The sequence below is a fragment of the Heptranchias perlo genome, chromosome 19 (genome assembly GCF_035084215.1).
Source record: "Heptranchias perlo isolate sHepPer1 chromosome 19, sHepPer1.hap1, whole genome shotgun sequence".
In the NCBI taxonomy this organism is placed as follows: domain Eukaryota; kingdom Metazoa; phylum Chordata; class Chondrichthyes; order Hexanchiformes; family Hexanchidae; genus Heptranchias; species Heptranchias perlo.
In genome coordinates, this window is record NC_090343.1 from 41,278,789 (window position 1) to 41,290,569 (window position 11,781).

Consider the following 11,781-nt stretch of genomic DNA (forward strand, 5'->3'; position numbering starts at 1 on the left):
TATGACTAGCTTAATTGAACCAAAAAGGATGGCACTGGGTAGCCCAGTGTCACCGGGACAGAAATCGGCACCACAAGTGCCCCCTCAGTCTGAGGAGAACACTACTAATAAAAGACTCTTACATAAGGTCCAATCAAACTAAATAAAGAAAAAGTAAAACAAAACAAGGAGCTCATTGTCATGATCGATTGTACAGTTTACGTCCTGTGGTGCCCAACAGTGGTGGAAGGCCTGTAGCGTACCTGTGGACAAAGCATGGTCCCTCTTCAGGGCCAACCAGGCGCAGACAAAACCGCAGAAGAGAGGCAGGCAGCCAGAGCGATCCTCCCCGTGGAAAAACTATACTATGTGATCATAATAAACCTATTAAAACTAAATATGATCCAACTATATTGGTCCGCAACTAGTCACCTACCCCCCCCCCCCCACCATACATTAGGGTGTCAGCTGGAGTTCCCATCTTGGAATCTATTAAGGGCCAGCCTCAAGATTGCACGTTTGAAAAGATTAATACAGAAGAGGAAAGCCAAGCAGCCCACTGTAGATCATCCATCTAGAAAGAAGAACCTGCAGTATTCCATTCAACTTGCTCTTGAATGACTTCTAGGGTCTTGGCTCCATTCCCCTACCCAGAACTCTAATCAAAGTGTTGATTTTGCCTTGGGTGAAGACATTCTTCTTGTAAGTTTTTAAATTCAACTTTCAGCAGTTTGAACCTCTGTCATACTGTTATGGCTTGCCTTGAAATAGTCTTCTAGATTTACTTTTTTTCTACCATTGAATTACATATACTTCGATAAGACCCTACTCAGTTACTTTCTTTCGAGGCTAAAGAATCCCATTTTCTCTAATCTTCCCTCATACCTTTAGTGTTAGGGATCAACTTCTTCTCTGCACTACATCCGTGGCGTTGAGTGATGACCAAAACCAGACTGGTACTCAAGTGCCTTCTGAGCAGAGCGTTGTTTCGGTATGACATCCTCTGACGTTTTATTTGCTGATTTAATAATATACTTCAGCATTCTGTTCACAAAAAAAATAGCAAAACAATAGTGTTTCATTGTGTTTGATTCACAGGATCACAAGGTAGTCACGGATGAAGGAGGCCATTTGGCCCATCTAAAGTTATCCATGCAGAGACATCCTAACATAGCATCTAATTGTTTCTTAAATGCTTCCAAAGTTTTTGCCTCCATTACTCTAACTGGAAGTTTATTCCACATTTTGATCATTCTTTGTGTGAAAAAGAATTTCCTGTATATCAATCCTAAAATTACCTTTAACTAGTTTGAACTAGTGGCCCCTTGGTTCTACTTCCATAATTTAATTTAAGATATTTTGCAGTTAGATGTTTTGTTTAAGAGACACTGTTGGTGAGATTCTACTTAAAGGGCACAACTGTGAATTCAACATTTATTTTGTATATTTTTCCACTGTGCCCTGTATAAAATTGTTTCCAACCAGACACAGGTAAACATTTACAGTTTAATTAATCAGATTCTCATTGAATGAGCCTCAAATGTTTAGAAGTGTCAATCCTTGTATAAGTAACTTGTGCTGCTTTAAATTTGGTGAAAGGAAGCATAAGGGCACTGAGGAGCTAAAGAGCAAGTTTTCTACGTAGGCTTCAGTTATGTCGGTCTCCCCATACCAGCTGTCAGCCTCTGAACTGATATGTCACACAAATTCCTGCCATGGTTAAAAATAGCAGAAGCAGTAAGGGTCACAGAAATGGCTGCAGTGTCTGATCTATATATGCGTTTCCACCAGCTCCATGGAACCAACGTGAGACTGGATGATTCTCAGACCCAGGCCACCAGGGTCAAGAGCTTTGGCAACGGGGTTTGTTTCAGCAAAGAACCTTTGGATCCTGACAAAATTTTCCTTGTAGAAATCGAGGAGAAAGAGCTGGGGTGGTGTGGTAACCTAAGAATTGGTTTGACAGCACACAATCCAAGAAACCTAGAGTCGGTTCCTGAGTACTCCCTCCCTGATTTGATAAACCTGGGGAGCAGTTGGGTTTTTGCAATAACCAGGAATCACAATAAGATCTCCACTGATGATGAGGAGCCAAGTCCTGCTCCAACGCCACTTTGTTCTATGGAAGCCTATCTGCAAATTGGAAAATGTAAGATCCCCAAGGACAAGCTGGTGGGAAGAAGCAGGCCAGGAAGGTACAGTCACATCTTAGATCAACTGTATAAGACTAACATTCTTCCAGCAACTGCCAGAGGAAGCAGAGTTGGGGTCTTGTATAGCATTCATGCGAATATGGGGGACATGCACATTGTCATCAATGGGGAAGACATGGGTCCCTGTGCCAGAGGAATTCCCACAAATCAGCCTCTCTACGCTGTTGTGGATGTGTTTGCTTCCACGAAGACTGTGAGGATTATACAAGTGGACTATGGTTGTAAGTGTCACCAGATCAGATCCATTACATTAGTATAATCTTTCAATTTGATTTATTTAAGCGCTAACATTATATGTATACTCCTGCATGCTTGTGTATAAAGATAGATGTATTACATATATGGTTTGTATGTATGATGTTAGAGGAAAAATTGTGCTCCTATTTTTGAAAATGGAATAGTTCTTGTTTTATAAAACACATGCACACACCATGATGCAAACGTAGCGCATTCAGTGTGGATAAAGATAAAAGCTGTTGAGTTTGATCAGAATGTTTGTACAAAATAGTCTGCTGCTTCATCAGACACTTCACTTCATTTATACAAATATGGAATGTATCTTGATGATGCAAATTACCATCAAACATTTTGTCTCTAATATAAGGCGATATAGATGAATTGGAGGAACCTGCTGTGTAGTTCCAGCATTTTCTGTTCATTTGAGATTTTCAGCATTTGCAATTTCTTTTTATCTTTATAGAGCTATCAATAATTTTCACTCCCCAGCAAAGATCAATTTCTCTATAAAATAATTAATGGTTAGTCTGCCAATCTTCAAAGACATAATAAATTGAACTAATAGCTGAATTGAATTGGCTCACAGCATGACTGCACAGTTATGTTTCCATTTAGAGAAATGACTGCTTGTGTATAGCGTACTGGGAAAATGGGAATACACAGGTATAACAGTATAATAATGAGGTGCATTTGGAATGGTAATACATAGTGCCTGGAAGTGTGTGAATTCAGATTCAAACTCTCCCCCCAACCTGCCCACCCCCACACCTCACTGAGTTACTGGTCAGTTGTACTGCTGTAAGAAGATATTGAGTGGAAGGAGGGAAAATCAATGGGAAAGTAATCACTAGATTTATCTTAACATACCTTCAACTGGCTAAGCTGGATTAAAAGCAGCATTGGCAGAGACCTAGAACAGATTGCCTTCCCCTTGTCAGCTGGAGGAGCTGCCTGAGTAGTGAGGTAAAAATTATTGGGTAATCCGTCCAAAAAATTCAGGATGATGGAAGAATGAACGAATATATTGAATTCTTCAATTGGCCTGCTATCCTCTCAGTGTACTTCAGGTAAAATCTATTATTGCTATTTGGTATACCTTGCTGTATAAATGATTTTTCAGTTTTGTCTGACGAACTAGATTGTCCGCCATAGCAGGGAGTATAGGCTCCAATAGCTGAAAAGACAATCCATGATCTCCTATTGCTGCTCCTGGTAGATTGACATTAGGCTTGCTTCAGAGTGTAGAGATGAGCAGGTCCACTGGCAAAATCATTTGATTTATGGTTGGCTTCTCACAGATGTAAAAAAGATGTCAGCATGGTGCTCTTGTTGAACCAAAGGCTGTTAAACAGAGCAGAGGAGATGTAGTAGTTTTATACAACACCATTTTCACAAGATAATTATGGATGAGGAAAACCACTCAGCCCATTTGAGATCATCCATCTAGAAATAACTTACAATGCCCCCAATGATGAATCCTTTCTTAAATACACCCAATGTTTTCACCTCTACCGCTCTACCAGGAAATTCATTCTAATTGTTGAAGAAGAAGAACGTCCTCATATCAGTCCTAAAGTTAACATTTACTAGCACGAACTATTGTCCCCTTTTCCACTCCCACAATTTAATTTAAATCCCCGACTCCAAGAATCATCCTCGTTGCTTTTCTCTGCACTGCCTCCAGTGTTTGAATGTCTTCCTTGTGCTTGGTGAGCAGAACTGAATGCAGTACTCAAAGTAAAGTCTTACTAGAGCATTGTACAGTTTGATTGTGACTTTCTCTGACTTATATTCAACTGTTCTGGCTATGAGGTTTAGCATTCTATTGACTTTGTTGATTGCTGTTCCGCAGTGGTTGGACATATTTCGCATCAAGTCTACTAGGACTCCTATGTCTCTTTCCACTTCACCCGTAGCTATTTCAACACCATTCATGGAGTATGTGTATTGTTTATATTTCCATCCTTTGTACAACACTTTGCACTTGTCTGCATTAACTTTTGTTTGCCATTGATTTGCCCACGTACTTATGTTGTTCAACTTACTCTGTAATTTGTGAGCTGCCTCCTCCGACTCCATTACCCACCCAGTTTAGTATTATCAGCAAATTTGACCATTTTGCATTGAGTTTCTAAGTCCATTTATGTAAATGAGAAAAAGTAGTGGTTCCAACATCGAGCACTGGAGCACCCCAGCCAGTACTTTCTCCACCCTGACCTAACTCCTCTAATGAGTACTTGTTGCTTTCTACTCTTTAACCAGTTTCTTATGTTTCCAGGGTTTCCCCTGACTCCCCACAGCATTGAGTATGACTAATAGCCTTTCATGTGGGACCTTGTCAAATGTCTTTTGAATTCTCAGTACACCATGTTGTAAGGCTTTTCACAGTCCACTTGGGATGTTACTTCCTCCAATTTGCATGCACTTTGATCTAGGGTTATTTATTAGTATTTGTCAAGGCCCATACGTCCAATCAGTGACTTAACTGAGGGAAGCTCCCATGGACCTAATAAGCACATTTCCCCCTTACCTATGTCCATTAGAAAACCTGCGGCTTTATTTGTCTCTGGCCCCTCTGTCCAAGGCGCACCAGATATGAGGTGCTGCTGGAGCCAGGATTCTTGGTGTTGGGAAGAGAATGTTTAGAGGTGGTAGCACTCTAGCCTCTGAGTCAGAAGATTTTGGGTTCAAGTCCCACTCTAGCGACGTCAGCACAAAATCCAGGCTGACAATCCAGTGCATTCTTTCGGATGAGACATTAAACCGAGGCCCCATCCGCCCTCTCAGGTGGACGTAAAAGATCCCATGGAACTATTTTGAAGAAGAGCAGGGGAGATCTCCCTGGTGTCCTAGCCAATATTTATCCCTCAACCAACACCACTAAAAAAGATCATCTGGTCATTACCATAGTGTGGGAGCTTGCTGTGCACAAATTGGCTGTCGTATTTCCTACATTACAAGAGTGACTACACTTCAAAAGTACTTCATTGGCTGCAAAGCACTTTGGGGTGTCCTGAGGTAGTGAAAGGTGCAAATCTTTCTTTTTTTCTTTAAAAGAAAAAAACACAAAAGTTATTTTAAAAATCAGAGGAAGTGGCTGCATGGCAGGTCCATGGGAGCGTCCCCCAACCAAATCACTGCTTGGGATTGTGGCTCTTGACAAATGCTAGTATCTCTGGATCAAATTATACATCATATACATGCAAATTGGTGTACAGATGTGCACTGATTGATCGTTACATGTCAAATGCATAAATACCTTCAGGTGATGAGCTATTGCTATGTGTGATTAACAATGTCACTTTTCATTTTTTTCTTTTTCTCCCTGCAGTTCCATCTCTACAGACTCTGTGCCGTCAGGTTGTTCAGAAGCACATAATGCACAGACTGGCCATCGACTGGCTGGAACTACCAGCTCTGTTAAAGAATTACTGCAAATATGAATAATGAAGCAGGGTTGTTTGGGAAAAGTTTTGAACTTGGCTCATGATGAACACAGTAAATCAAATCGTTTTATACGTACCACCCATGTTTTGTAGTAAACTGTGTCTTAAGGCATTCTAAGATTTGGAACATGAAACATAACCCTTTAAATATTAGCCTATTTACCTATAAATTTTAAAATGTTATCAAAATCCTTAAGTATTCACTTCCTCTAGTGTCCTCCAATTGTTGCTCACTACAGAAGCAATAATCAGCAAAGGAAAGACTTAGTACTCACTGTACCTTTATATCTCTCCCTTTCCCCTCTCCTCTTTCTCCTGTGCTTTATGCAGTACATATACAGATCATTGTATTTTTAAGTCAATTGCCATATTGTGTGATTTGGGTGCATTTTCTGGTATTTACCTCATCTCACTATTACTTCCTATCAGTTACTTATTCTTATCTCACAGCTTCTTGTATCCTCTGCCTCAATTTTATCGCATGATTTTTCACTGACAGTGACTCATTGATTGCCCCTTAACTGCAGCTCCTAATTAATGATGGTGCCATTATTCTATTCTTCTACCAAGGTCTCTGGCTGTTACTGGTCTCTTCCATCACACAGTTTCTTGATAGTAAAGACTCACTGCATAATATTGTACCTACAAAACCCAGAATGAGGATAATTAATTTGGTGCTCAGTTAGAAACCACAGGTCAACAGCAACACTAGAACTGAAAATTTGCAGGACAAGAGATTCAGCAGTCCAGAAATTACAGACTAACCTTTCGTTTGTGTGAGATAAAGGAGTACAGCATCTTACATCAAAACTTGTAAACATTACAAAGTTGAATATGTATGTGTAGTCCCATACAATAGTAGAACATCGTCAATTTACCAATTTCCTTGTTAAAGGTCAATGGCATTATCTAAGGTCCCACTTAATTATGGATGAATTAAAATATGAATGTTCATTAAGTAGACTTCATACATATATATCCATCACACTTGATGTGCAGCCTATGGGCTACACTTGCGCCTGACTATAAATGTGTGTTTAGTGTACATATATTTAAATATATATATACACACACAACACACACATTTATAGTCAAGTGTGTGGTGTGTCATAGATACATACACTACATACACATTAATAGTCAAGTGATGGTGTGACCCATTGGCTGCACATCAAGTGTGAAGCCTGGTATGTGATGGGCACAGACACATATATTTCTTGAGACTTATTTGGAACAATAATGGAACAATAGACACCTGGAGATAATTCCAAGATAGTTTTTCTTGTAAAATATCTTCCCTTTTTTGTCAAATGTCTTCCCTTGCTGAAAGAGTTGATGTTTGCTAGGGTACAGTTCCATAGATTCTAGTTCTCTAGATTCAGGAACTGTCCCTCTAGATTGGAAAATTTCACATGCCAATCTGCTTTTTAAGAAAGGAGAGAGAGGGAAACCGGAGAATTATAGACCAGTTTGCCTAACATCTGTTGTGGGGAAAATGCTGGAGTCTATAATTAAGGATAGGGTGACTGAACATCTCGAGAATTTTCAGTTAATCAGAGAGAGCCAGCATGGATTTGTGAAAGGTAGGTCGTGCCTGACAAACCTGATTGAATTTTTTGTAGAGGTGACTAAAGTAGTGGACAGGGAAATGTCAATGGATGTTATTTATATGGGCTTCCAGAAGACATTTGATAAGGTCCCACATAAGAGACTGTTAGCTAAGATAGAAGCCCATGGAATCAAGGGAAAAGTACGGACTTGGTTAGGAAATTGGCTGAGCGAAAGGCGACAGAGAGTAGGGATAATGGGTAGGTACTCACATTGGCAGGATGTGACTAGTGGAGTCCCGCAGGGATCTGTCTTGGGGCCTCAATTATTCACAATATTTATTAACGACTTAGATGAAGGCATAGAAAGTCTCATATCTAAGTTTGCCGATGATACAAAGATTGGTGGCATTGTAAGCAATGTAGATGGAAACATAAAATTACAAAAGGATATTGATAGATTAGGTGAATGGGCAAAACTGTGGCAAATGGAATTCAATGTAGACAAATGTGAGGTCATCCACTTTGGATCAAAAAAGGATAGAACAGGGTACTTTCTAAATGGTAAAAAGTTAAAAACAATGGATGTCCAAAGGGACTTAGGGGTTCAGGTACATAGATCATTGAAGTGTCATGAACAGGTGCAGAAAATAATCAAGAAGGCTAATGGAATGCTGGCCTTTATATCAAGAGGACCGGAGTACAAGGGGGCAAAAGTTATGCTGCAGCTATACAAAACCCTGGTTAGACCGCACCTGGAGTACTGTGAGCAGTTCTGGGCACCGCACCTTCGGAAGGTCATATTGGCCTTGGAGGGAGTGCAGCGTAGGTTTACTAGAATGATACCCGGACTTCAAGGGTTAAGTTACGAGGAGAGATTACACAAATTGGGGTTGTATTCTCTAGCGATTAGAAGGTTAAGGGGTGATCTGATCAAAGTTTATAAGATATTAAGGGGAACGGATAGGGTGGATAGAGAGAAACTATTTCCGCTGGTTGTGGATTCTAGGAGTAGGGGGTACAGTCTAAAAATTAGAGCCAGACCGTTCAGGAGTGAGATTAGAAAACACTTCTACACACAAAGGGTGGTAGAAGTTTGGAACTCTCTTCCGCAAACGGCAATTGATACTAGCTCAATTGCTACATTTAAATGTGAGATAGGTAGCTTTTTGGCAACCAAAGGTATTAAGGGAAATGGGCCAAAGGCAGGTATATGGAGCTAGATCACAGATCAGCCATGATCTTATCACATGGAGGAGCAGGCATGAGGGGCTGAATAGCCTACTCCTGTTCCTATGTTCCTATGTTCATAGGCACTAATTGTGCTCTGTTGCCTTATCCAAATGACCATGTGCAAGCTTGGAGAGTGAATGTTTTTAGACTATTCTATCACAGGGAGCATCACAATTGAGATTAATCATGTCCTCCCCTGACGTATGAACACACATTCCTAATTTCACTGCATAGTGATCAGGAAGAACAGGGACCCCAGATGATTTCCCTCTCTATGGCCCAGGTATGCTGAGGGCAAACACGATGCCCCTATTGATAAATATCAGACTGATTTATCAGCAATGACTCAGGCTTCATCATCACTGGATCAATATCCTGAAACTCCCTGCCTGACATCAATGTGGAATCACCATCACCACAAGGCCCGCAGCAGTTCAAGGTGATGACTCACCACCACTTCATCAGGACAACTAGGAGTGGACAATAACAAAAATGCAGCTTTTCCAGTGTTACCGACATCCCGAGAACAAATGATAAAGAAACTCCTGTTGAAATCCACACAGACTGGGCATCAAAAGTGGAACCTTTTGGTAGTTACGCACTACTTTTATCAACTCAACTACCTTGGAAGATTCCAAGATAGTACTCTACTCTAGGATATAAACTGGTTCATAACTGTCATCCGAACCTTCAGATGAGGTTCCTGGAAGAGTTTTTCTTTGGTTTTGAGTATTTTTTTGTGTGATTGTCATACAGCTGATGAGGAAACTCTGAGGCTTGGGATGACAGCTTTTTGGAAATCAGGTATGTAAACACATGCTCATATATTTAGGTTTTGGTGCCTACATTGATTAGGTTGCAGAGAGGCAAGTATTTTCCACTGAAGTTGTAAACCTCCAGCTGGTTCAAGGGAGCACAGAGTGTGTCCGTACCATGTGAGGATGATGGCAATGCACTCATATATTTTATGGTGACTTGTGCTGTGCACTATGCACTAGGGAGAGATGCCTGGTACCTCTTAGCAAGGATTCAAAACCATACATGTTAGTTATCTAATGACCAACTAATAACCATCCTTCTTTGGATATAAAGGGGTCTTTTTGGAACAGAGTTCAGTCCAAGATAAAGTCATCACATGACGATGAAGAATTAGAACTAAGTCGATCTTTATCCAGGTTTTCAACATTCTAGAATGCTGCCGGTTGTCTCATTGATGAAACCTGGAGGGGTAGATCTGTCATTAGGGGGCTGAGATTCTTCGCACACATTGCTCTAACAACTAGGGTAGCTGGTAGCAGATAATATACTAGTGTTCTGTGCTGGTAGACTGTGCAGTTTTAGCTAGTTAAATTCCAGCAGTGCACCTAATCAAATCTTCCAAACCTGTGCTAAGTTCTTTGGGAGTGCGTCCCTATGGGAAGAGAGTGACAACTCTACATCAGGCAAATAGAAGCTCTCAGTAGTTTGGTTTGAAGGCCTTTAAGCATGGTTCTGTGTTTCCATGTATGTCAGACAGTCAGTTGGCCAAATAAGAATTATTGGGGTAGATCTTTCCCTTCACCATCTGATCAGTGAAAAAATAAATCTACCTCATTGTGTTTGCTGTTGATATATGGTGACAGCCACACAGAAGGATTAATTATTTTGCCATAATCAGCACAAGTTTATCATGTGATCATCAAGAATTGACTACCAAGAAGTAATATGATCAGGATTTAAATCAAGTAACAATTCAAAGCTTGTGTCATTGTGCTCCTCTCATAACCCTCTGCTGAGTGTCAATTCCAGTGGTTGAATATTTATTTGCTATTATTTGAACATCTTTTGAAATAGCTTTAGTGTTTAGATAAAGAAAAAGAATTGGAGATATTTAAAGAACCAAAGCATTTCTTAATTCTTCATATTCTTTGAGTAAAGGCAAAAGCAATTGGTTAGACTCAGAAAAGCAGCCACAGCTCTCAAAACAATACATTTTCTCTCCTTTTATCCCTGTGATAATAGTTGAAAGACAAAATTTACATTTAACGACCAATCAGAAACTTCTTTTGAATGATACACATTTGCCAGTTGGTGTATGTAATTTTTATACCAGGTGGTTAATCTGACCACATGATCAGTAAGGTTATGAGTTGTTTATACTGAATGAATTCACAAGTAGTCTAAAATCATATGCTACAGTTGTCCCCCATGTGATCTGTTGGTACCAACTTTTCCTCACAAAAAGTATATATTTTTTGTTGCTGAAGATATTCGACAACAACATCAATGGCATTTATATAGCGCCTTTAACATAATAAAATGTCCCAAGGTGCTTAATAAGACAAATCCCTCCATCATATGTCTTTGTCAAATAAGGTATGCAGCATAGATTGATGTAAATATATTTGGAGATATGTAAAATATACTGGACGGAACAAAGTAAAATGTACATTCTGGGAAGTGATGAATACAGGCCAACTGTCAGTGTTTGACTGGTGCTCTGAGCAAGGGGCGGGGAGTGGTGGGAATGGCAATGGTTTTGGAGAACAGTGTCAGGAACTACTGTCTGACCTTTGGACTTTGCCTCTTCTATGGATGGTGATAATAGGATTCTAATAAAGGTACAAACACACTTGCTGTTTTAGAGTGCAATTATGGTTTCTATCCACAAAACTCAAAACAAGAACAACTTGCATTTATATATCGCCTTTAATACCGTAAAATGTCCCAAGGTGCTTCACAGGAGCGTTATCAAACAAAATTTGACACTGAGCTGCATAAGTTGATATTAGGACAAGTCTTGGTCACAGAGGTAGGTTTTAAGAAGCTTCTTAAAGAAGGACAGGTAGAGACACAGAGAGGTGTAGGGAGAGAATTCCAGAGCTCAGGGCCTAGACACCTGAAGGCACGGTGTAAAATGGGGTAAATTAAACCAAAAAGGTGACTACGATCAGAATTTCCTGGGGTCTTCAGTGCTCATCCCCTCTTCAGAGTTTTCTAAATCTGCCACTACATAACCTGTACTTTTGTGCCTTTTAGTTTTCGCCTATAATACAAGTAAATAAATAATTTGCATTTAAATAGTTATCATTCCTGATCTAAGGACATCCCAAAGCCAATTAAGTGTAGTCAGTATTGCAACGCAGG

At 40.0% G+C, this 11,781-nt stretch overlaps 1 protein-coding gene across 1 annotated transcript; it reads left to right on the forward strand.

Annotated features, from left to right (window-relative positions):
* The first annotated feature begins 1,716 nt into the window (after window positions 1–1,716).
* Window positions 1,717–11,266, forward strand: neurl2 (neuralized E3 ubiquitin protein ligase 2). Its single transcript, XM_068000645.1, has 2 exons — window positions 1,717–2,413; window positions 5,761–11,266. The coding sequence occupies exons 1-2, from the start codon at window positions 1,732–1,734 to the stop codon at window positions 5,874–5,876; spliced, it is 798 nt and encodes a 265-aa protein (XP_067856746.1). The 5' UTR covers window positions 1,717–1,731; the 3' UTR covers window positions 5,877–11,266.
* The last annotated feature ends 515 nt before the right edge of the window (window positions 11,267–11,781 follow it).

Coding starts and splice junctions, on each gene's coding strand:
- neurl2 (XM_068000645.1), top strand. CDS start 1,732: ATGGCTGCAGTGTCTGATCTATATATGCGTTTCCACCAGCTCCATGGA. Junction 2,414..5,760: donor TATACAAGTGGACTATGGTT/GTAAGTGTCACC, acceptor TTCTCCCTGCAG/TTCCATCTCTACAGACTCTG.